Genomic DNA, 26677 nt, shown 5'->3' on the forward strand with positions numbered 1-26677 from the left:
CGTCTCGTAGCGTTTGTGCACTATTTTGAAATGCCACTCCTAAATGACCCTTCTTCGATAAAGCCACGATCGCATTGCAGATGAAGATGGACTTTGAATTGGAATAGATACAAAATAATCATCCTCCTACTCGGAGTGAAAATTATATATTTTGGGCTTTTTTGCTTCTGCCATAATTACGGTCTTGTGTGTTTGCGGACTGTCACTCCTGTAGCTACGGACAATGTCAGCGAACTAGTGCCCACTGCCCACCAGCCACGCCCCGACACATGGGGTCACGCCGGCCAATCACAAAGCTTTGATGCGTTCAAGTGCATTATTCTGGCACAGGAAGATTATGTTATAGGATATTAACGATAAAACAGAATATTGTTGTTCTATTTTTAGACACATCTCGCGATCGACTGGGAATCTCCCCGGTCGATCGCGATCGACTGGTTGGGCACCCCTGAATTGACATTGGGAGAGACACGTCCATATATTAGTGGGTAATTAAAAAAAGAGTAGGATCCGGAGGTCAGACATTTTGGCTCAATGCACCACTGAGCCACTCTAATGAACTCCAGCCTGCTAAAACCAGTTCTCTTTATACAAGCATGTTAGCAAAGCCTCACTGTCAGCAGCCCTCTGGGCCCAGTCTGCTGTTATTAGAACAATTACAACTAGCTATTGGAATTGAATACATTTTAAAAGCGTGCATGATTACATTTGAAAAATTACCAGAATTGTGAGGTCAATGCACTGCATGTCTCTGCATTAGAGTCACCAGGTCGTTAGTATATATACACATGTAGTGAAGCACATGGTAATACAATGCATGTCATTGTGTGTGTTTTTATCTTATTTGACTGCTAGCATCCTCATTAACATAAATAACATTGCATAGAATGAACATATACAGTGGGTCTGTTAACTCGAGTTAACTGAGTAAGTGTTCTTAATTAATGATCCGCTTGGTTAGACAATATTTCACTAAATGTGCCAACACTGGTTGGTAGAACACCCAACATTTTACTTTGAAAAGCCACAACTAGTGTTTATATGTACTATATGTCAAACTAAAGTTTTGTTTTTTTGCGTGTGTAATGTGTGAAGTGTGTTGCTCTTACGGGCAAACCCACAGAGCGTGTATTTTAGCTTTAGTTTATTTCTAGGGCCAGAGCAGATACAAAGTTATTTAAAAAAAGAAAGCTCACATCATCATTTAGCTATAAGTAGACATGTCTGCATACAAACCAGCTTTTTAAATGTACACATTTCAGTAATATTGTTTTAGGAGGTCTATTCCAGAGTTTTTTTGGTGCATTTTTATAACTAGGAATAATGAAATTGTATTTAATGGTGTTCACATTACCTAGCATCTTCCTTACTTACTGGTGATTTGACTGAGCATCAGTAGTGAAAGATAGATACATGCTGCCATTTGGTCTGCAAACCTCTTTAGAAACATTCGTGGTTTTTTTACTGATAAAGAAGTTGAACTTTCTGTATTTCACTTTCACTTCTATTTGTATTACTTTTTACAAATCAGTTCACGGCTCTATTAGAAAAGCTCGTATTGTATCTCAGGCCCCATACGACCTCTCTAAACTTTTCTTAAAGAAATGCGAGTTCTCTTTTCCTAATGCCCAAGAGGATGGGCAGAATGGTTTTCATCTCTTTTACTCGTACATGAGTAAGATGTGAGACTTCAGATGTAATGCTCATTAGAGGTAGATGATACAGCGCAGACTATCTGCAAATACTGAAATACTGAGGACCTGGAGGTGAAGGATAGTGAGGCATGTTCTCTGAGGAGACTGGATCTGAACAATGGTTAAGGAAGAATCATATTCAGCCTGAGGTGTAGCAAAACACACTGTGTACACACACACACACACACACACACACACACACACACACACACACACACACACAACACACACCCACACACACACACACACCACACACACACACACCCACACACACACCACACACACACACACACACACACACCACACACACACACACCACACACACCATAGATGCCTAGGGCCTGAATACAGTAGTACCTTCTATATTATCCTACTTATTATCGGTCACGGACAACACTAAAGATATGAAGATTCAAAATAATAAGAAGAAGGTTGTTGAAAGTCCGACAGTGTGGATGTGTTCATGTTCATTATTCAATATTCAAAAGAAAGAAGATGTGCTTTTAAAATGCCAAGCTTCAAATAGCACAAGAATGATTAACGCTTTAAGGAAACCAGAAGAGGGGCCAATATGAAACAAAGTGGACAGGAAGAGGCATGGACCCCACACCCCTCTAACACAACGGAGCTGTGGTCCAGCAGATAAACAGCAATATGTTACAGACAGTAAATAAGTAAAACAAACACAGAATTGGAGTGTGTTAGTTATATCTTGTGCATGCAGGGTGAGGTTGTGGTCCTGTGTGTGTGTGTGTGTGTGTGTGGGGGGGGGGCTCACCTGTGTGAAGCTCCAGGTGAGCTTCATGTGTTTGGTTCCTGCGTAGCTGCACTCCAGCAGCCGGGGTCTGCTGTTCACATCCACCAGACACTTGTTGTCGTCATCGTCGATGGTGGGGCTGAGCACTCCCAGGTGGAGCTGCTGAGAGCTGCTGTAGTACACGTTCTGTTGGGGGACAGGAGCAGGGTGAGGAGGGGGTGGCGTTTGTTATGGAAATTGTGAGATCAAATGTATTAACATTGCTGACTGTAAACTGTTCCTCTGATTAAGTCATAGCGTGGGAAGGGACCTTTTCAATGTGTGTGTAAAACAGATGTGTTTAGACTAGGGGGTTTTATGACATCCATTAGAAGATAGGATGAGGGGAAGGAAGTTAGGATAAGGTGTTATCTGTATCCCTTTTGCTCTGTGTAGGGTGTGAGTTTTGCATACAGTGCCAGGGGGTCTCAGCTGGCCTAACCAAATGTTGTTTGTAATGTAACTAAGCTTTGATGTCCTCCTATAAAGGAGAGACTGTTTCACTCAGAACAGTACTTGCTCTCTGGTGAGACGTCATACTTGCAAGTATAAAGCTCCTTACTGCTTTTAATACGAATATTGTGTTGCTGTACGTTTGTTACCTTACTGATTATTCTCTCTAGACCACAGCTGATTTGAAAGCTGCTACGACATGTTCCAGAAGTGATGATGAAGGCCTCTACCAGCCGTAATGGCTTAATGCAAGACTGATCTTTATTTAATTAAACAATTTACAAGAAAAAGGTTGTGTGTTTGGAAAAAAGGCATGACAGAGATCAACAGCTGTAATTAACCGGTGACGTTGTGGTTTTGTCCAAATGTCAGGACAGATTAGCTGTAATTTAAATATTCTAAGGTTGTTTTATTAGTATACAACATTTTAATAAAAAAATCTTATGTTATTTCTTTTGTTATAGCATTTTATAAATGATAATATTGGTGTTAATGTTCACTTTATTTTTATTTAAGAGGTCATGTATATTTAAGTTATATTTATTTTGATTTATGAATGTTCCATTCAAAATTTTTATTAAAAAGGCATGTCCACCATAAAAGATGACTATTGAGGTCTATTGTCAGGAATGTTATGGCGCGTTTCCGCTGTAGCGCGGAGCTCGCTTTAAGCGTGCCGAGCCGTGAGGGGCGCGATTTTGGTTGCGTTTCCACTTGGCCTAGTACCGGCTAGCGGGTCCTAATTCCCAGTTTTTCTGGCCCCATAAAATCGTGGTTCTAGGGCCAGGAACAACCAGGCTGAGTCGGGCTGAGTATGCTAAACTAGAGAGAGAATCGCTGGCAAGGGGGCTACAACTCCAACAAGATGAACATATTTGACCGTGATTTAATTGTAATACACGTTTCAAAATGATGCCGAAGTAACAACATACCGATACCGGTTAGTAAAAACCATGAATTAATGCTTTGACAAGTCTGCAGACAGATGGCAGGCGAAAAACCTTTTACAATGCGTGTTTTCTAAATGGAGATTGGCTAAGCTAACGCAGTATATGTTCTGACCGTCCACACTCACAACAACGGCCTATACAGACATAAATAAAGCAGCGACTGTATTCACCATGACACAGACAGTCTGTGGTTTGTACTTGTTTAACTTTTGTCTAGTTTCTGAACAGATATGAGGAGCTGGTGGTGGGGCCCAATGTGATATATTTTCATGGGGCCCAAAATCCCTGGCGGCGCCCCTGCTTGTATTCACAGATATTCATCAGCGGCAGAGAGAGGTGGAAGTAGGTTACATATGTTCACTTGCTTTTAACCTCACCTGAAATATTTGCAAGGTTTTTGAACAACATTCTCATTTTAGTGTGGCGAAAAAGAAACAGGCCACCTGTAACTGATCTAATTAAGAAGAAAAACAGAGAGGGGAAACAGGGAGGAGAAATATCCCGTAATGAAGGAGGGAAAGGGAGGGTCAGGGATGGGAGAGTCGATTCAGGCTATGTATTAGCTGAGAAATGTTTGCATACCTGAAAAACAAAACAAGAACACACAAGGACATGGTAATTAATGCAAATATTAACCCAGGTTTGAAGCATGGGAAATGTCTTCCAAGGTAAATCAAACACAACCTGAAGTATTTAAAAAGTTTAAACCATGTAGTGAGACAGGTCTAACAGAACAACAGGAGACACAGATCACAGACAACCTGACATGAGCAGAGCAAACGGAAAGGATCAAGGTTGACATGAATTCCAATCAAGACAATATTTGAGAACAAGGAGAAACAAAAAGTAAAGAGTGCATGCTCAGAACAAATGCAAACAGGCAGTGTACTCAGACTTTGTGAGGGTGTGACGTCGTGGGGGGAAACTGATGAAAATGATGACACTCTTGTTTGATCACGGCGTTTCTTGAGAGGAGACATTATCACACTTTATTACATGGCTTAGTTGAATACTCGATTCTGATTGGTCAATTTGGACATTTCAGAGGTTGACAAAACGTTGCTACGAAGGATCAACGGACGATGTGTAGTCAAATCAATCCACAGAAAGAATTCCGGTTGATTTAACGTCAGCTGTGGCATCAGAAATTAGTGTTCTCCATCAGAAACAAAACACAGTGGAATCATTTTGAATATTCATGTTCATATTTGTGGAGAGCACAAACTTTGGATTCATGATGGCTAAACTGTCCCCAGTAAAGAAAAGAAAAACAGCAAGAGAAGGAAAGAGGTGCGCTGGACGTCAGAGAAATCAACAGAAGAAGACAGACAGGAAGTAAACATGAACAGGAACAGCAGAAGAAGACAGACAGGAAGTAAACACAAACAGGGGCCGTTTCTCAATCTCTAGGATACTGGCTTCCAAGCCAATATTTCAAGGATGCTACGTCATCGAGTGCCGCCGAAGTACTGTTCCAATCTCCAGCATACTCCATGCTGTTCCACCGAGGCCGCGTCCTTGGTTCGGGGGAAATTTCGAGGCTGCACATGGGTAGACTGCGCGTCCTTAAAATCCCCACAATGCTTTGCGCACGGACCCAATTTAAAAAACCCTTGCGGAGAATGGCTGAACCGACGCAGCACACATTTAAATGTAAGTAGGCCTATGTAGTGGCGTAGATTAGAACATGTGTTGGTAAATGTTACTTTGTTACATTTGTTTGTTATCACCTAAAATGTGTTCCATGTACGCGACTACCAAGCCAGCATCCTCGCGATTGAGAAACGGCCAGAAACTGTGAACAGACTCAAAGGGTGTTTCTCAATCGCGAGGATGCTGGCTTGGTAGTCAAGTCACTTCCTTCAGAAACGAAGCAAGTATGCTTCCAAGCTACGGCTTTAGAAAACGAAGAAGAATGGAACAGGCTAACAAGTGTGCCACTCTCTCTAACGGTTTCAACATAAACTGTACCGAAAATAAATACCTCACGATGTCTATCTAATTATGAACTTGCTTTACTTTCACGGAACACATTTTTGGTGTTAACAAACAAATGTAACAAAGTAACATATTTACCAACACATGTTCTAATCTACGCCACTACCAGTGTTGGGACTAACTGTTGTGCATAGACGGCTCTGCTAAGATTGTTCCCTAGTTTAGGTTTCATGTTATGTGTTTAGATAGGTTCCTGTTTTATTTTGATAGTCTTGTCTACCCTCATGTGTCTAAAGTACGTTTCCTGCCTTGTCTGTTTTCCCGCTGTTGTGATTGTCTAATTGTCTTCACCTGGTGTTGTCTGTCTAGTATATATAGTTCTCGTCTTCCCCTGTCTCGTTGCCAGATTGTCTTGTGTGTTCCAAGCCTTCCAGCGTAAGATCATTTTGTCATTGTCCATAGAGTTATCGTCCATAGAGTTAGATTAGTGTATTAGTAGTTTTTGTTTTGTTGCTTTATGTATTCAGTGTGTTATGACCTGTCTACATTAAAACACTTTATTTTGATACTTTGTTTGTCTCTGCATCGTGCATTTGATTCCACGCCCTTGTACAGCCCTAACAGTACACTCTGGCCAAAACATGGAATTAGCAGATGCAGAACCAGTTAAAACAGCGATACGACTTCAGGGCGAACGTCTACACCAGGGGTACTCAAATACAAATCTTAAAGGTCCAAAATAAATGTTTCAATAAGACAAAGGTCCGTTTATTACGGTCATTCAAACTTTTAAACAATTGCAACAAGATTCTTAACACGAGGTTGCAAAAACAAAAATAATCTGTATGCAGCAGTTTTCATTGTTATTGTGTCTGTGCTTGACCCCTCAGAGTCGCAGTGTAAGAGCTGCACAGTTATGAATAAAGGCAGCTGCACCCTCTTTCATTCAGCATTCCCATTATTGCTTTATAAATGTCTTGCCCCCTTGTGTGTCCACTGAGGTTCGTCAGGCCCAACACATCTTCAACAAACTCCCCCTTTGCCTCATCATAAAAACTCACAAACACCAGCAACTGAGCATTGTCAGTGGTGTCAGTGGACTCACCCACAGCTAAGGAATGCACTGTGCATTTTTTATTCCATCACAAAGCTGATGAATCAAATCACCAGCCAGTATTTATGTTCTTCTGGTTGCTGTGGAATCTGAGAGGGGATTTGCTTGATTTGACCTGTTATTTCCTCTTTTTGTTTGCCTTCAACATGGTCTCCATCACTTCAGTCATGCATTCTTTTATACTCAGTTATTATCCAGTGGAAAGTCCTTACCTACTGGCCTAGTTAAATCAAAGTGGTTACTTTTGTTTGGCTGGGCAGTGTAGTTTTACACACCGTCTTATTTGACTTTCTCAGGACTTAAAACAGTTTTTTGGGGGCAGACTCCCTCAAAGAAAAAAAAATATTTACACACGTAAGGTCATCATCTTAATAGTTGTGTATGCTCATCCGTGAGCAGAGCATCAAGTTGACATGTCTATTACAGCTGAATGCGGCGATTACCATCTTGTTCAGCAAAACGCCTCACAAACGTATTAAGATCAACAGCTTTAGTGCGTTTTGATTCCATGCTGAGTGCAGCCAAACTGACAGTCTCTTCTCTGTCATTGTAGACCGCAAATACCTCATTCCTTCAGTGCTTGGGTCCGAATGCTTCTCGTTTTGCGCCGTCCAGTTCAAAATGAAATCGCCGCCAATCGTATGTCCACGCTCGCGCCAGGACCGGGGGAGGGGTTACATGACATGCATCTTGTGCTGCATTCACTTGCACTCGGACATTAGAGACTTTCTCTCATAAATGTCCGATGAGCCACAACTTTTCTTTCAAAACAAAGCTGCCAACTGGGGTGGCAGCTGGGGTGGCAAGGCCTATTTTTAGAGTGTCAGTTGCCACCCCGGTAGGTGAAACTAGGCTACTAGCTACAGTACAGATGGAACTAGATGAGCTGTTAACTCTCACTCAGAATTTTTTTTTTTTTAATTCTCGCTCTGACTTAGACAGGTTGAAAGAGACACACACATTTTTCCCACCCGCATTCCGCGAAGACCCGCCCTACTGTGCCTCTGATTCGCAGATTGTTTGGGGGGAAAAAACGCTGACTGGATGCTGAATGTGATTGGACCAAAGCGTTGACACACACAGGTGGAACACAGTGGAACAGTCAGACATGCAGAGCGCTGTTTGCAGTGGACATAGCGGAGAATTTTGACTCGTTGCGAATGCGTTGTGGCGATGTCTCACATATAATACAGAGAGATAATACATATGAAAAGTATAATTTGCTCAGAGTCCGGAGACAGTGGTGGTTCGGTCCGGATCCGGACCAGAGTCCGTAGTTTGAGGATGCCTGGTCTACACCATCATGAGGAGAAGTTATTTGTCATACATAGGGTTGCCAACCGTCCCGTATTTGAGCCAAAAGGGGCGTGTCCCGTACGGGACTTTGTTTGTCCCGGATTCCCGTGTAAAGGGAAAAATAAAATATATTTTTCTGTTTGCGCGCAATGCAGTGTGTCTGGTTGCGTGCCTGTGTGTTTGTGTGCTGTATCCGAAGGGCACTAGGACCGCTCAGTTGACAGGGCAGGCACAATGCTCGCACGTGTGTGTGTGAGATTTTCTCCGGTGGGCCGCGGGCGCGGCATCATTGTTTGTGTGGCATGTCAGCCTGTTCAGTCGTGTGAGAAAATTAGCGCTGCCAGTGGAGGAGGTTATGATGAAAGAGGAGAAGAGAGAGAGGATGTGGTTCTGGGCCCTGGCCCTTTTAAAAAGAAAAGACTTGTGTCTTACAACAAACAGTGGAAGAAAAACACAGTTGGGTAAAGCCCGTGAGTGGAGATCTGTCTCGGGTCTTCTGTGTGTGTGTGTGTGTGTGTGTGTGTGTGTGTGTGTGTGTGTGTGTGTGTGTGTGTGTGTGTGTGTGTGTGTGTGTGTGTGTGTTGTGTTATAGGTATATTTTGAGGGTTTTTGGGGGGTTTCGAACCCTAGGGGGCTGGCTCCCCCAAAATAATTAAATAACATAACCCTAACCCTAAAACCGAAATAAAGTTTAAAAAAAAAGTAACTAAATCCGCCAGAAACCCGAAAATCTTCGCGCACGCGCGCGGGGGACACATGCCTGTGTCCCGTTTTTCCATTTCTGGAAGTTGGCAACCCTAGTCATACACCAGGCAGTGAGGGACCTGGCGGAGCAGCAACATGGACTCCAAGCCTCGGTCAACACCCAAATCAGCGACATGGCGGGAGGCGGTGCATCGTGTGCTGGCACGCCTGGACGCCGGTGCCACTGCTCCGGCATTACCTGATGCTGCGGCTCATCCTCAACAGCTGGCAGCCCCTCCTACTACAGCGGCGCCGCTTCCTGGATCTCATGCTGTCCCGTTGCCTCGCTTGGCCCCTCCAGATAAGTTTTCTGGAGATTCCAATGACTGTAGATCCTTTCTGACTCAGTGTGATCTACACTTTAAGTTAATGTGCTACATATATAGCTCTGATTATGCTCAGATTGCATTTATCATTTATCATCTGTCCGGCCGTGCGGCTGCATGGGCTACGGCGGAGTGGGAGAACAATTCTGCAACTTGCAACTCTGTCTCTCAGTTCATCCACTCGTTTAAAAGAGTGTTTGCTCATCACACACCAGCTGTAGAGAGCGCACAGAATTTGACATACATTCAGCAAAATCAACGCTGAGTGGCGGATTATGCAATTGAGTTCCGCACTATGGCTATTGATTGCGATTGGAATGATTCAGCGTTAAGGGACATATTTCGGAACGGACTATCAGAGAAAATTAAGGATCATTTATTGCTTATGGATCCTCCCACAGACTTGGAAAGTATGGTAGCGGCTGCTATTAAGATTGACAATCGCATCTGTGAGAGAGATAGAGAAAGAAAGAAGACTGCCGTTTCGTCCAGCGGAACCAGAGCGTTCTCAACAGCTGTTCATCCTGTCCGGAGGACATCATTCGGCTCGTCACCTGCTTCAGAGGCCACAGCGCCCCCCATTGACTGGAGGAGCCGATGCAGCTCGGCAGGGCCAGAATCTCACCGGAGGAACGACGTCGCCGCCTAGTGGAGGCAAGATGTTTCTACTGCGGTCAACAGGGGCATCAACAAGCCATTGTGTCCAGTAAAAGAACAGGCTCGCCGGTGAAAGGGAAGACACTGGTGAGCCAATCTGACTTTTTTTGACTTCCCTCCACGCACATTAACTCAAGTTATGCTATGTGAAGGTAATCAGGTTATTGAACAGGGGGCACTTGTAGATTCTGGAGCCGATGAGAGTTTTTTGGATAAAGAGCTAGCTCTTAGGCTTAACCTGACGTTGATGCCATTACCTTCGCCGTTAAAAGCGAACGCGTTAGATGGGCGCCTACTATTCACAGTGACTCATTGCACCACACCTGTAAAAATGACAATCAATGACACTCATGTTGAGAACATAGTTTTTCATGTGTTTAAATCAGCTCAACACCCGATCATTTCAGGTTACCCTTGGTTACTTTTGCACAATCCTGTCATTGATTGGCGGTCAGGGAAAGTACAAGAGTGGGGAATGTTGTGTAAACAGAAGTGTGTACACGATCAGAGTAAGTTGATACTGAGGAAAATCTGAATCCACTGAATGACATCACGGTAAAAAACAGATACCCCCTCCCTCTCATTGACTCTGCTTTTGACCTATTGCAGGAAGCTAAAGTGTTCACAAAACTGGATTTACGCAACGCTTATCATCTGGTAAGAATAAAGGAGGGGGATGAGTGGAAAACTGGATTTAATACCCCAACAGGACATTACGAGTACCTCGTAATGCCTTTCGGGTTAACTAACGCCCCAGCAGTTTTCCAGGTGCTGGTCAATGATGTACTCAGGGAGTTTTTGAACGTGTTTGTCTTTGTGTATTTGGATGACATTTTAATTTTCTCTCCTGATAAGGAGACTCATGTGCAACATGTCCACCAAGTACTACAGCTCTTACTGGATAATCACCTGTTCGTAAAAGCAGAGAAGTGTGAGTTCCATGCATCAACTGTCTCATTCCTGGGGTTCATCATTTCTCCTGGACAAATCCTGATGGACCCTGCAAAGGTCAGTGCAGTGGCAGACTGGGCCACCCCCACCAATAGGAAGAAGATACAGCAGTTTTTGGGGTTTGCTAACTTCTACAGACGATTTATTAGGAACTTTAGCTCTGTTGCTGCTCCCCTTCATGCACTGACCTCACCAGGAGTTAACTTTGTGTGGGGCCTCAGGGCCGAGGAGGCTTTTAATGAGTTAAAAAGAAGGTTTACCACAGCTCCCATACTGACTGTTCCTGATCCTCAACGACAGTTTGTTGTGGAGGTGGATGCCTCCAATGATGGGGTGGGGCCATTCTCTCACAGAGAGCGGCTGGGGATCATAAGATGCATCCTTGTGCCTTTTTGTCTCGCAAACTATCTCCCGCAGAGAGAAACTATGACGTCGGAAACCGAGAGCTGTTGGCAGTCAAGATGGCTCTGGAGGAGTGGAGGCACTGGCTTGAGGGGGCGCCACAGCCGTTCTTGGTTTGGACCGACCACAAGAACCTTCAATACATCCGCAAAGCTAAGAGGTTGAACTCACGCCAGGCGGCAACTTTTTTTTAACCGTTTTGACTTTACATTGTCTTTCAGACCTGGGTCCAAGAATGGCAAACCTGACGTCCTCTCACGCCTCCATGACCCAGAGCCCATGGCCAAGGATCCAGAGTCAATCCTTCCACTTTCCCGTGTGGTTGGGGTGGTGACATGGCCTATAGTAGATCAGGTGAAACGTGTCAATGGTGAGGGGCCGAAACCTAGTGGCTGTCCATTGGACAGGCTATTCGTGCCTGAATCTATGCGGTCACAGGTTATTCATTGGTCTCACACATTACTGCTCACTTGTCATCCAGGGGTCAAGCGGACCGTATTCGTCGTTCGACAGAGGTTTTGGTGGCCTTCCTTGGTTAAGGATGTCTCCGAATATGTGGCTGCCTGTGTAGTTTGTGCCAGGAACAAGACGTCATCAAAATCACAGATGGGACTGCTGCAGCCTCTCCCCGTTCCAAGCAGGCCCTGGTCTGACATTTCGTTGGATTTTGTCACGGGTCTTCCTCCATCCAAGGGTAACACCACTGTCCTCACTGTAGTGGACAGGTTCTCTAAGATGGTCCATTTTATTGCCATGCCAAAGTTGCCGTCAGCTAAAGAGACTGCTCAGGCGTTATTGACTCATGTTGTCCGTATTCATGGTATTCCCAGAGACATTGTGTCGGATCGAGGTCCTCAGTTTTCCTCCAGGTTCTGGAAGGAGTTTTGCACCCTCCTGGGAGCGTCCGTCAGCCTCACCTCAGGTTATCATCCCCAGTCCAACGGACAGACGGAACGACTGAATCAGGAGCTGGAGACGTGCCTGCGCTGCCTGGTTTCTCAGAACCCTGCAACCTGGAGCGAGCATCTGACATGGGAGGAGTATGCACGCAACTCTTTGCCCACCTCTGCTACCGGTCTGTCTCCCTTTCACTGTATCTTTGGCTATCAGCCTCCTCTATTCTCAGAAACTGAGAAGGAGGTGGTGGTGCCATCTGCTCACGCCTTAGTCAAAAGATGCCACCGTGTCTGGGCTGCAGCTCGTCGGGTCCTCCTGAGAAATTCGGCTCGGATGAAGACGGTGGCGGATCAACGGCGGCACCTACATACAGACCGGGGCAGCGGGTGTGGTTGTCCACAAAGGATCTGCCACTCAGGGTCTTGTCAAAGAAGCTCGCTCCAAGGTTTGTGGGTCCATTTCCTGTCATTAAAATAATCAATCCTGTATCTGTCCGTCTCCGTCTGCCCAGGTCACTACGGGTTCATTCAACGTTCCACGTCAGCCGAATCAAGCCGGTTCTGGACAGTCCCCTGGTTCCACCCTCCAAACTCCCCCCCCCCCCGTGTTGTTGATGGCGGTCCAGTGTACTCTGTCAAACGTCTCCTGTCAGTGAGAAATCGAGGCCGAGGTCGTCAATTTCTGGTTGATTGGGAGGGCTACGGTCCTGAAGAACGGTCATGGGTCCCGTCCAGTTTTATCGTGGCCAAAGACTTAATCGAGGACTACTACAGGTGTCATCCAGAGGTCCCAGGGCCGTCAGGTGTCGTCCCTAGAGGGGAGGGTACTGTTGTGCGTAGACGGCTCTGCTAAGATTGTTCCCTAGTTTAGGTTTCATGTTATGTGTTTAGATAGGTTCCTGTTTTATTTTGATAGTCTTGTCTACCCTCATGTGTCTAAAGTACGTTTCCTGCCTTGTCTGTTTTCCCACGGTTGTGATTGTCTAATTGTCTTCACCTGGTGTTGTCTGTCTCGTATATATAGTTCTCGTCTTCCCCTGTCTCGTTGCCAGATTGTCTTGTGTGTTCCAAGCCTTCCAGCGTAAGATCCTTTTGTCATTGTCCACAGAGTTAACGTCCATAGAGTTAGATTAGTGTATTAGTAGTTTTTTGTTTTGTTGCTTTATATATTCAGTGTGTTATGACCTGTCTACATTAAAACACTTTATTTTGATACTTTGTTTGTCTCTGCATCGTGCATTTGATTCCACGCCCTTGTACAGCCCTAACACTAACGCGTTACAAAGTAACGCGTTATTGTAACGCCGTTATTTTTGGCAGTAACTAGTACTCTAACGCATTACTTTTTAAATTCAGTAACTCAGTTACCGTTACTACATGGTGCGTTACTCCGTTACTGCGTTAGTTTTTTTATATAGTCAACATCCAGGCGAACAGAGATGAGAACTGTACTTAAGTACAGTACTTGAGTAAATGTACTTAGATACTTCCTGTGTCACATGCGTAGACGGGCTGTGGGCGTGTTTGTGTTGTTTACTAACAAGACTATCATGGCGGCGGCGGAGCTCAAGTCTAGTTTCTCCACCTGGAGATATTCTCACTATTTCACTTTTGTCGAGCACAAAGAAAATAAAGTTTCTGTTAAATGTAAGTTGTGTCCTGGCGGGTCAAAGATCCTATCTACTGCCCAAACCAGTCATTCAAATCTGCAGAAACATCTGCAAAAACAACATGCTGGGACGAAGCTAGTAGCTAAAACCACAGAGACTCAGCCGACGCCACTCCACCTCCACCTAAGCAACAGCGGCTGGATTTTAACCGAGGGACTGCTAGCCAGGGAAAAGTCGATAAAGCCATTGCACGGTATGTTGTAGAACACATGCAGGCTATTGCTACAGTGGAGTCACCCGCTTTCAGGGAGCTAGTTAGCATGATACCATGTTCGGGCGGCACACGACATATGGAACGGAAAACTTTTTCCAACTACGTGGAGAAAGAATATACAAAAATGGAAAGCCAGCTAATATCGATGCAATCCAGATTGCATATAGTGCATGTCAAGTTGATCAACAGATTGTATTATTCTCCAATGCAATAACAGTACTGAAATGAAGGCTATAAGGGCATTAATGGGAGCCCTTTTTTAAAGTAACTAAAAAGTTACTTTTCACAGTAACGCATTACTTTTTGGTGTAAGTAATCAGTAAAGTAACTGAGTTACTTTTGAAATGAAGTAACTAGTAATGGTAACTAGTTACTGGTTTTCAGTAACTAGCACAACACTGGCCACTACATAGGCCTACTTACATTTAAATGTGTGCTGCGTCGGTTCAGCCATTCTCCGCAAGGGTTTTTGAAATTGGTCCGTGCGCAAAGCATTGTGGGGATTTTAAGGACGCGAAGTCTACCCATGTGCAGCCTCGAAATATCCCCCAAACCAAGGACGCGGTGGAATTCCAAGTATGCTGGAGATTGGAACAGTCCTTCGGCGGCACTCGATGATGTAGCATCCTTGAAATATTGGCTTGGAAGCCAGAATCCTCGAGATTGAGAAACGGCCAAAGGCTGAAGTCGAGGGCTGAAGTCGAATAGTCCATTTAGCTTATAGAAACCTTCCTAACGGAGTGAAATTGTCACATCCCGTCATGTCTGCTAAATTGTTTGTCATGTTAATCAGGTTCATGTTATTGTTTCACGTTTAGTTCATAGCCCAGGTTAGATTTATGTTTAGTCAAGTATTTTTGTTCACCCTGTCTAGTCCTGTCATTGCACTTCCTATTTTATTTTGTACTTACCTCTTGTCTCTCATTTCAGGCTCCCTTATTTCCTCCCTTTGTGTGTTTTCCCGCCATCGTCAGCGTCTGCCCCGCCCCTGATTGTTTCCACCTGTTCCCCCTTACCTCATGTATAAATAGTCCTGTCTCCCTTTGTCCTGTGCCAGTTCGTCTTGTGCCATGTATTTTGTGACCATAGTCAATTGTATTTAGTTTGTAATTTGCTTTACTATGTTTTGCCTCTCAGGAGTGATTTTTTGTTTGAACTTTATACTTTTACAAAGTAAAGACCTTTTTTGAACAAACTCTCTTTTGAGTCGTGCGTTTGAGTCCAAGTGTCTGTAAGGTTCTTAACAGAACGAACTGGCCAGAAAATGGACTCAGCCGACTCCGGTTCCTTCAAGGCTGTGTTAGCGCAGGAAGCTAAGCTAACCCTCCATGCTGAACAGCTGTCTTCCATCAACCAATGAATGATTGGTCTCACGGATCGTCAGGTTGAATTCCAATCAGCTGTAACCAACCAAGTAAATCACCTGGCACTTCAAATGCAGCAAGTTCTCTCACACCTCAAAGCCGGTTCCTCTGCACCTACTCCAGCAATGCCAGGTCCACCGTCTGTTGCTGTTGTTTCAGATCACACCACCCCACCTGGATCGACGCTTCGTCTGGCTCCTCCGGAGAGGTTTTCTGGGGACTCTGGGAACTGTCGACCATTTCTGGTACAGTGTGAACTACATTTTGCTCATAACCCTGCTGCCTTTGTTTCGGACCAAGCTAAGGTAGCTTTCATGTTGTCACACATGTCTGGTAGGGCCGCTGCTTGGGCTACAGCCGAGTGGTCAAGAAACTCGCCCATATGTCAGTCACTGAACATGTTTACCCAGACCCTAAGCCGTGTGTTTGATCACTCATCACCTTCCAGAGAAGCCTCACGAGTCATTATGCAGATCAAACAGCGACAACAGAGAGTGACAGACTATGCAATAGATTTTCGTACCCTAACAGCAGACAGTGGGTGGAACACCCCTGCTTTAATTGATGCCTTCATGAATGGTCTACAAGACTCCATAAAAGACCAGTTGGCACCCCATGAACTACCCACAGATCTTGATTCCATCATTGCCATGTCAATTTGCATTGATAACAGGCTTCATGAAAGGCAGAAGGAGAGAATCAGAACCAGTGCACGACCTCCGAGCTACATGGGTCGCTCACCTGCTTTTCAACACCCATGGAGCTCCAGTCCACCTTCCTCAGCCTTGCCCAAGGAACCAGCGCCCTCGGCTGCACCGGAGGAACCCATGCAGCTGGGCAGAGCCAAGGTGTCTCCAGAAGAAAGACAGCGCCAAACTCAACAAGGAAGCTGTTACTACTGTGGGCATCAGGGTCACGTGGTGTCTTCCTGCCCAGTAAAAGGAGAGGCTCATCGGCACGACGGAGGGCGCTGGTGAGCCAATTCTCTGCAACTGATTTCCCTCCACGTTCATTGACCATGGTAAATATTCAAGTGCGTGACCAAGACATTACTGTGGGAACATTAATCGATTCAGGGGCCGACGAAAGTCTGATGGACTGGAGTTTGGCAAAGAGACTATGCATCAAGACTGTTCTGTTGACTTCCCCTGTTACTGCCAGTGCCTTAGATGGCAAGTTATTATTTAAAATAACCCATGTATCTGAACCTGTCCAAATAACCATTGACAATACACACATAGAGGAAATGAAATTCCATTTATTTGACTCTGCACTACACCCCTTGATTTTGGGTTATCCATGGCTGATCAAACATAATAGATCATTGACTGGCGATCAGGGAGGGTTAAGGACTGGGGCCCAGGCTGTAGGCTGACCTGTTCAGACCTTCCTAGGTTCTCCACAGAACCTGAAAAGGAACAAGACAAACACACTCATAAGCCTGACTCCATTTCAGATTATCCCGACCTGACTAAAGTACCTTGTGTTACCAGGACTTAAAGGAAGCATTTAACAAAACTAGGGCCATGTCCGTACCTCCCCACCGACCGTATGACTGTCCCATTAACCTGTTGCCTGGTACTCAGATCCCTAAAAGGAGACTTTACTCTCTCTCTGCACCGGAAAGGGAGGCTATGAAGGCCTATATTGACTCCTCTCTAAAGACTGGACTCATCAGACCATCCTCCTCCCCAGCGGCCGCTGGGTTTTTCTTTGTTGATAAGAAAGATGGTACCCTCCGTCCATGCATTGACTATAGTCCTCTTAATGAAATAACAGTTAAAAATAGATACCCACTCCCTCTCATGTCTTCAGCCTTTGAACTTTTGCAGGATGCAAGACTATTCACCAAACTGGACTTGAGAAACGCTTACCATCTCATTAGGATACGAGAGGGGGATGAGTGGAAGACCGGTTTTAACACTCCCAGTGGTCACTACGAGTACCTAGTCATGCCATTTGGATTATGCAATGCTCCGGCAGTTTTTCAGTCATTTCTCAACGATGTGCTGAGGGATTATCTCAATAAATTTGTATTCGTTTATCTCGATGACATCTTGATCTTCTCACCCGATGAGGAGACCCACACCCATCATGTCCGCCAGGTACTGCAAAGCCTGATGGAGAATCAACTCTACTGCAAGGCTGAAAAGTGTGAGTTTCACGTCAAGACCATCTCCTTCCTGGGGTACATCATCTCGGCCAACCAACTCCAGATGGATCCAGGGAAGGTCAGTGCAGTGGCCAATTGGCCATCTCCCACCAACAGGAAAAAGGTGCAACAATTTTTAGGCTTTGCAAACTTCTACAGGAGGTTTATAAGAAACTTTAGTGGCATTGCAGCACCTTTACATGCTTTAACCTCTCCCCATGTCATGTTCAAGTGGAATATACAGGCGGATGAAGCTTTCCAGAAGCTCAAGAAACTGTTCACGACTGCCCCAATCCTCACAGTGGCCGACCTACAGAGACAATTCATTGTGGAGGTGGATGCCTCCAACGATGGCATTGGGGCGGTGCTGTCCCAAAGATCTGTGCAGGACAATAAGCTACACCCATGTGCGTTCCTTTCACGTAAGTTGACACCTGCAGAAAGGAACTATGATGTGGGGAATAAGGAGCTTTTAGCAGTTAAAACAGCGTTGGAGGAATGGCGTCATTGGTTGGAGGGGGCTGAGCAACCATTTCTAGTTTGGACTGACCATAAAAACCTGGAATACATTAAGAACTCCAAAAGACTGAACTCGCGCCAGGCTAGATGGTCATTGTTTTTTAATCGGTTTCATTTTGTATTGTCATACAGACCAGGCACACAGAATGTTAAACCTGATGTATTGTCACGCTTGTACGATCCTGAACCTGTTGCCAAAGAGCCCGAGAGCATCCTTCCACCTAACCGTGTGGTTGGAGCAGTTTCATGGCCAATAGAATCAGTGGTGAAGCAGGCAAATGGTGAGACCCCGGCACCTAGGGGTTGCCCACGAAATAGGTTGTTTGTCCCTGTTTCCGTTCGATCACAGGTAATACACTGGGCTCACACGTCTATGCTCACCTGTCATCCGGGAGTGAAACGCACAACCTTCATGATCAAGCAACGTTTCTGATGGCCGGCTATGAGGAAGCAGGTGGCAGAATATGTTGCGGCCTGCACTGTCTGTGCCAGGAACAAGACCTCCACTGAAGCACAGATGGGGTTGCTGCAGCCACTTCCTGTTCCTCAACGGCCATGGTCCCACATCTCGATGGACTTTGTCACCGGACTACCAATATCAGAAGGTAACACCACCGTCTTGACGGTGGTGGACAGATTTAGTAAAATAGCACATTTTATTGCACTATCCAAGCTTCCCTCTGCCAAGGAAACGGCAGAGGTCATGTTACGTCATGTCTTTCGCATTCATGGTTTTCCCAGGGACATTGTGTCAGACCGGGGCCCACAGTTCATTTCCCATTTCTGGAAGGAGTTCTGCCATCTCCTTGGAGCCACCGTGAGCCTTTCCTCAGGATATCATCCCCAGTCGAATGGCCAGTCCGAGCGCATTAACCAGGAACTAGAGACCTGTTTGTGCTGCCTGGTCTCCCAGAACCAGGCATCCTGGAGCAAGCACCTGATGTGGGTGGAGTACGCCCACAACACGCTGCCCACTTCCGCAACAGGACTCACACCTTTCCAGTGTGTGCACGGCTACCAACCACCTCTGTTCCCTGCCAATGAGGCCGAGGTCACGGTCCCATCAGCTCACGCTATGGTCCGTCGGTTCCGCCGGATCTGGGCCGGTGCTCGTCGGGCTCTCTTGCGCAGTGCCAGCCGGATGAAGGAGGTGGTGGATCGACGCCGGAGACCTGCTCCACCGTATCGGCCTGGACAACGAGTTTGGCTAGCTACCAAGAACTTACCCCTCCACGTCATGTCGAGAAAGCTAGCGCCAAGGTTTGTTGGTCCATTCCCGATATCGAAGATGATAAACCCGGTGGCTGTTCAGTTACGTCTACCCAGGTCATTAAAGGTCCATCCAACGTTTCACGTCGGCAAGATCAAGCCGGTCAGGGAGAGCGCATTGGTACCCGCCTCTAAACCCCCTCCACCCCCCCCAGATGGTAGAAGGAGGCCCCGTCTACGCTGTAAAGAGACTGCTGGCAGTTCGTAAGCGAGGGCGAGGAAGACAGTTCCTTGTGGACTGGGATGGGTACGGTCTAGAAGAGAGAGCATGGATCCCAGCGAGTTTCATTGTTGATCCGGCCATGATTAAGGATTTTGATCGGGATCACCCAGAAGTTCCTGGGACGTCAGGAGCCGTCCCTAGAGGGGGGGTACTGTAACATCCCGTCATGTCTGCTAAATTGTTTGTCATGTTAATCAGGTTCATGTTATTGTTTCACGTTTAGTTCATAGCCCAGGTTAGATTTATGTTTAGTCAAGTATTTTTGTTCACCTGTCTAGTCCTGTCATTGCACTTCCTATTTTATTTTGTACTTACCTCTTGTCTCTCATTTCAGGCCCCCTTACTTCCTCCCTTTGTGTGTTTTCCCGCCATCGTCAGCGTCTGCCCCTCCCCTGATTGTTTCCACCTGTTCCCCCTTACCTCATGTATAAATAGTCCTGTCTCCCTTTGTCCTGTGCCAGTTCGTCTTGTGCCTTGTGCCATTTAGAGAGCCAGCTTGTCTCGCCAAGAGATTAATGTATTTTGTGACCATAGTCAATTGTATTTAGTTTGTAATTTGCTTTACTATGTTTTGCCTCTCAGGAGTGATTTTTTGTTTGAACTTTATACTTTTACAAAGTAAAGACCTTTTTTGAACAAACTCTCTTTTGAGTCGTGCGTTTGAGTCCAAGTGTCTGTAAGGTTCTTAACAGAAATGACCCGGAAGTCCCTCAGTGGCAGCCGTGATAAGTGCCGTTGGAATTCTCTAGATGATAGGAAAGGAGGTTTCAAACTTCCTTTATAACCTCCTTTAGCTTAGGAACCACTGGACCTCCCATACCGAAAGGAGAGGAGAAAGTGCTGCCCCACAATGCATTGCAGCCGCAGCATTTTCCATCACACAACAGTCGGCCGTTCACGGAAACAATCGATTATGACGGAGAAATTATATCATGAAAGTTACGGTGCTTATTAAGCTTTTTAAAACGTATGTGGTAAGTTGCCAAAGTGCTTTGTTTTGAACGTTCATCAGTATTATAATCAAAAAGACAAATATGAACGTTAGTTTTTACTGAAATTATCAAATAAAGTCAATATTTCACAGTCTTTACTGAGCTGTGTGGGGTTTGTTCAACTTTTAAAAGATGTTTGAATGGTGATATACACAGTGATAGATGTTAAGGACTAACGTTTATAATAAATACATTTGTATTGATTTTAAGATATTTTCATACAATCATACGTATTGGGATCATTTGTATTAATGTGGACCGGAGGGAGAGGGTGACGAGCATAAGTTTCACTTTCCTTTTTTATTTCAATTCCAACTTTGGTCATGAAGAATATGTTTCTCTGTTGTCCACGTTCATAAAGCATAAAGCAACAGCATCAGAGCACGGTGCAGAGTCTCTAGATGAGTTTACAGTAGTCCCTCGTTCTTATTGAACATCCATGTTGTAGTCCTCTGTATAGAAAACTGTAGTTTCCATAGTTTCCCCACAGCAGCAGACGCACATTCATGACGTCCGCTGGAGCATCATAAACACGTCGGATAGTGAAAGTACATTCGGATTCTCTAAAGTACCGCAGTCTCTTCTCCTAAGTCCTTTTGAATTCTCCTATCCACTATCCCTTAATCCTGTGACGTTTCACTCAGAGGTCAAGGAATAGACGATAGGGTTAGACGATAGGAGCTGATTTTTGGACTATTGGACCGCAACCGAACAGTTACAGAAAACCTCCATCGTCACATTAAGTCTGCTGTTGCTGCAGTTCAAGTCGTTAGTACGCAGTGGAACAAATCATTTTTTTATGAAAGCACTACGATAATTGTATTTAATATTGTGAGTCAAGTCGTTCGTAGGGATGTAACCAGAGATGGGGTCGTTACTAAAAAAAAGTAATATATTACAGAATACATATTACTTTTAAAAAAAGCAATATATTACACTACTTCGTTACTCTCTACATAAAGTAACTCGTTACTTTACTCGTTACTTTACTCGTTACTTTACTCACAGGGCCGGCCCGCCCCTCCCTGCAGGCAGATCACGCAGACTGCTAAAGTTTCAAATGTTCTCTTAGTCTTTAGTTCAGTTTCCATTGTCGCATAAGACTGATCCAGATCCTGAATGTTTTCCTATCTGCCCATGGCTGTCCTCTGTCTCCTGCTATCTGTATTTTGTGCAGTCTATCTCTGCTCACGCTGTTGCGTCGGCGTGTTCTCCTGCGTGTTGGCCATGTGTCGCACTGGAACACACCGCCAATACTTCAGCCGAGCACGTACGAACTGCGCATGCGTGAGTGGCAATAACTCACCTTACCAGCAGGCGGCGGTAGTGTGTATTCGTCATTCAAAACAGGCAACAACCGGAAAACAGAGAAGAAGAACAGACTACGTGATATAAACAAACAACAAATAGCTGGGCGTTAGCTTCACCTTAGCATGAGTTCTTTGCAGGTGTTTGTTGAGGTTTGATTATGACTGGTTTTAGTAAGTAACGAAGTAACGCGTGTCGGGGCAATGTTAGTAACTGTAGTGTGATTACTGAATTATAAAGTAGCGCGTTACACTACTCCATTACCGACAAAAGTAATATTATTACACCCAACTCTAGATGTAACGATACCAAAAACTCACGGCACGATAATATCGCGATAACAAGTCCACGGTACGGTATTTATCGTGATATTGAATAATAAAGGGGAAAGAAATAAAAAATCAATACCATTTTTTTTTACTCGGAAAATGTTTGTTTATTAAATAATAAATCTGATTTGTACAGCATTTTAGTAGGATAGCAGTATTTTAAAGTGTCAAAAACTAAGTGACAGTAACAGACTGGAACAAGAAAACCAGTGTTTTTGTACCTACAGTACTAACAAACAAAGTAGGCATTTTCTTTGTGCCACTGCATCTCACAAATAAACAAGGACATTTAATAATCAGACCCTGCAATAAAATAAATCAAGTTTCACTTTAGTTTTTCAAGTAACTCAACTCAAACTCACTAAGTCACTCACTCAGCATCATCAGACAGGTTTTTAGGAATATGAGAATGTCCACATTTCCAGGTATTTATAAGCTGGGATGTTTGGGCATTTACAATATCCCCTGCTCTGGAAAAAACTCTCTCGCTTGGTACTGATGTTGCTGGGACAGCAGTGGTCGCGTTAACCGAATATTTTATTTAAAAATGACGGAAAAATCTGAAAGCAGATTAGAACAAACACGGAACAGCGCCAACGTTTCCCCGCAGCGAGGCTCTGGTGTTATGCCGTGTTATGCATGCCCTCCAAAAGGAAATTATATAGTTTCCAAACCGTACTTTGCCGTACAGATCAACACATGTCTGGGAGGTTTTGCTTTACGCTGTGCGCGCTCCCGCGAGGTGCATATACACTCGGCATAACACCGCACCCCCCGTTGACAGTTCACGAGCGTGCTCTCTCGTGAACTGTTCAGACCCGACGGGTAATAACGGATTATGACGGAGATTTTACGATCCTGTCTGTCAAAATGACGGACAGCGAAAAAGTCTAACGCTACCTCAGTGGGACGGAGAGATATGCTTTGGCCATGGGTGACAGCAGTGGGTCAAACTGTGCATTGTCTCTCCACCACTTCAAAAACAATACAGTTTTTGCCAAGAAGGTGAGGCCTATTGACAGAGATATAAATATACTGTTGGTACTTGTCAATGTCTCAAGGTATGTAAATGTAGCCCTGTAAATACGATGTCCTTTTGTGTTCTGTTGTTTTATGTTCATGTTCTAACCATAGACTGTATGGTTGTAACCTACTTGCTGTCATGTTGGACAGGTCTCTCTTGAAAAAGAGATCGATGATCTCAATGGGACCATCTGGTTAAATAAAGGTTTAAAACAAAAACACATTTTTTTTTAAATCTCGGTAGATTTTGTCAATCTCACGACGGTATTGGGACGTTTATTTACCGCGATATTCGGTATATCGTTACATCCCTAGTCGTTCGTGTATTTAGTTTGTAGCCATGTAAGATCAGTCTAGTGTTCTCATTACTGATCGCCTCTCTGCACGTTATCCCTCACGTTCACCAGCCACTGTGCTTTTGAGCTGCTGTTTAAAACAACCTGAGACATACAACAGTGCACATCTACAGCTGTATGAGTTTGTTGAGTATGTGTGAATATTTCCAAGTGTTTTGGTTTCTCTGTGTATGTGCATATACTCTAATAAAAGAGATTAATCTTGTATCTGTCAATAGATTGAAGCTGAGCTCCCAGCAGAATGCTATCTCCTCTCTTGTCACGCGTCTTAAAACCTCTAATGGAAGGATTAGCACGGCGCTGTCAAAAGATAGCAATCTCTCCTGACAGATGTACACATTAGCAGGCGGGGACAGAACAAAGCCTGTAATCTAGCATGATGCTCTGATGTTTAATGTCTACTTTCAGCAGATGACAATTTGAAGAGAGCAACAGAAAGGTGCTGTTTAGTCAGCTGTGCTATGTGACATGTTCTACTGTCCTTGGGCAAGATACTGAACAGGCCTGACTGTCAATGTGTGACTGTGTGAGGATGAGCATTTATATAACACCCTGGAGAACCTCTGCCAGCAGTGTATGAATGTTGATATACTGTGAAAGAACTTAAAGTGGTCAACAGATTAGAAAGGTGCTATACAGTAAAGAATCCTGGGTGCAGAACCTGGACTGCTCCTGAATCTCTCTGTCGGAGCAGAAGTGCAGTGATTATGTGAACGTTTCTGGCCATGCTATTTTATATATAACGTTTAGCTAGCTAACTAGCTTGCATTATTATATTGCATTTAGCTGACGCTTTTATCCAAAGCGACTTACAATAAGTGCGTTCAACCAACAAGATACAAACTTGAAGAAAACAGAATCATATAAGTACATCAGGTTTCATAGAGACAAACATTTCAAGTGCTACTCAACTGGCTATAGATAAGCCAGTCCTTTATTAGTATATAAGATGCCACTAGCGGCCTTCATCTGTATCATTGTTTTGTTTTAGGAAGCCCAAACCATTGGTCTTGGGGGGCACATCAATATTTTCGTGGACCTCCCTTACTGTTTAAGGTAAGATGAACTTCTGCCAACACCAATAACTCATGAAGGTAGAAGCTGTCTCTACATTTCTAAATGTTCCACAAAGTTCACCAGATAGTCTCTAATTGTGTCTTTCCGCTATTTTGCTGTAACTGCAGATTTAGGTGATAACTTATTTATAACTGCAAGCAACCACATTTCTCTCACATTCTCATTACAAATAAAGTTGTTGCATCATAAAATGGTTTTATCTCTATGTCAGTGATGTGGTGTTGACAGTGAGTCGAATCAGAAAACACTACAGTTAACTTGTTAACAGGTTAAGCTGTGTTTGACAAAACACTATATATTGTTCTCGAGGGCAAACATTTTTGTTTTTTGTGTTTAGATTAGGGCTGTTAGATTTTTGATCTGTTCTAAATGTTCATTAGAGGAATATTTTTCAAGTTTTTAATACTCTTATCAACATATGAGTGGACAAATATGCTTTATGCTAATGTTTATTATCATTTGAACAATGACAAATATTCTCATGAATATTAAACACAACAACCTCTGAACATTACAAATATCTGCCTCAATTCAACCTGGAACCTCTCTCATACAATACAGTGTGTGTGTGTGTGTGTGTGTGCGTGTGTGTGTGTGTGTGTGTGTGTGTGTGTGTGTGTGTGTGTGTGTGTGTGTGTGTGTGTGTGTGTGTGTGTGTGTGTGTGTGTGTGTGTGTGTGTGTGTGTGTGTGTGTGTGTGTGTGTGTGTGTGTGGTGTGTGTGTGTGTGTGTGTGTGTGTGTGTGTGTGTGTGTGTGTGTGTGTGTGTGGAGAGACCAGGGGCAGACTGGGACTAAGATTCAGCCCTGGAAACTGACCCAGTCCGGCCACATGCAATGTCAAATGTTAGAAATCCGCTGTTTATTATTTAAAGTTTTACGTCTGATTTGCTCCTTTTTTCCTCGCTGTACACAGCTCCAGTTTGGGCATTGGCCTGTCATCAGATTTCATTTTTAGTTGCTGCTGTAGCGGAAGTTTAGTACAATTATTTTTGATGAAATACTCCAAATCTCCACCCTCCATAATTGCACTTGCTTCAGTTGCTTTCTACTTTTTAAGGGCAGTGATGACAGACAGTATGAACTGAAGTTGATGCGATTTGATTGGATTAAACTAAACTAAGTGTTTTTATTTATTTATTACAATTATAACTACAATCCAAAAAAACAGGGGAAGCCTGGCTTCCCCTGGCCTCCAGGAGAAAACGCCACTGAGTTCAAGGGATAATTCTCACCCACCTCTTGCTCTTGCCCTGCACTTGTATGTGCCAGTTGAGCTGGTTCTTCCAGCAGCTCAACTCTGTCCCTCATCGTGAACGCAGGAGGCTGGCTGTATATCTGAACTCGCGCCCTCATCATTCTCTTCATCATCTTGCACTTGTTCTAAGCTGCTGCTGAGAGTGCTTGTAGCAGCGCTGCTGCCAAAAAGGTCTGTCAATTTGCGACATGTATATGCTTCACCTGCGAGTGACTTCACCTTTTTTTCTCTTGCCTTCTCGGCCCCACCTTTTTCTTTTTGTTTTCTTTGATTTGTATCCATGTTTTTTCATTCTCCCTGTCTGCCGTGGCATCTAATCCCTTCTCTTCCTGTGGCCGGTCTTTTTTCTTCTTCGTGTGTGATTATTTGACAGATAAGAACCACACAACTGCATTAGCGGCCGCTGTCACCCTCTGTCGGCCATCAGCGCAACTTAAATTATGACGTTAAACAATTTTTTCTTTAAAGGGCCGGCCACGGCCCTTGACGACCGGCTGTTCTGTGGTTCTCCAGATTGTACAGATGGCCAGTCTGCCCCTGGGAGAGACCATGGGAGCCTGCCTGCAGACCTCCACTCTCAGGACAGTTCCGGTGCAGGCTGCACTCTCAGGACACCTCCACTGTCAGTACAGGATGTGACGATTCTGACGAACACGTTTTTTTTTTGGCTATTTCACCCGGTTTCTACCGGGGACATTGCCTGGGCTTG

At 44.5% G+C, this 26677-nt stretch overlaps 1 protein-coding gene across 1 annotated transcript in view; it reads right to left on the bottom strand.

Annotated features, from left to right (window-relative positions):
• Positions 1 to 26677, bottom strand: part of LOC117553230 (polypeptide N-acetylgalactosaminyltransferase 18-like) — a 347581-nt gene that overhangs the window by 18457 nt on the left and 302447 nt on the right. Inside the window, exon 10 of the mRNA XM_034227077.1 lies at positions 2473 to 2637. Coding sequence (XP_034082968.1) covers positions 2473 to 2637 — 165 coding nt within the window. The remainder of the gene's footprint in view (positions 1 to 2472; positions 2638 to 26677) is intronic.

This window comes from Gymnodraco acuticeps, unplaced genomic scaffold (genome assembly GCF_902827175.1).
Source record: "Gymnodraco acuticeps unplaced genomic scaffold, fGymAcu1.1, whole genome shotgun sequence".
Taxonomy (NCBI): Eukaryota; Metazoa; Chordata; class Actinopteri; order Perciformes; family Bathydraconidae; genus Gymnodraco; species Gymnodraco acuticeps.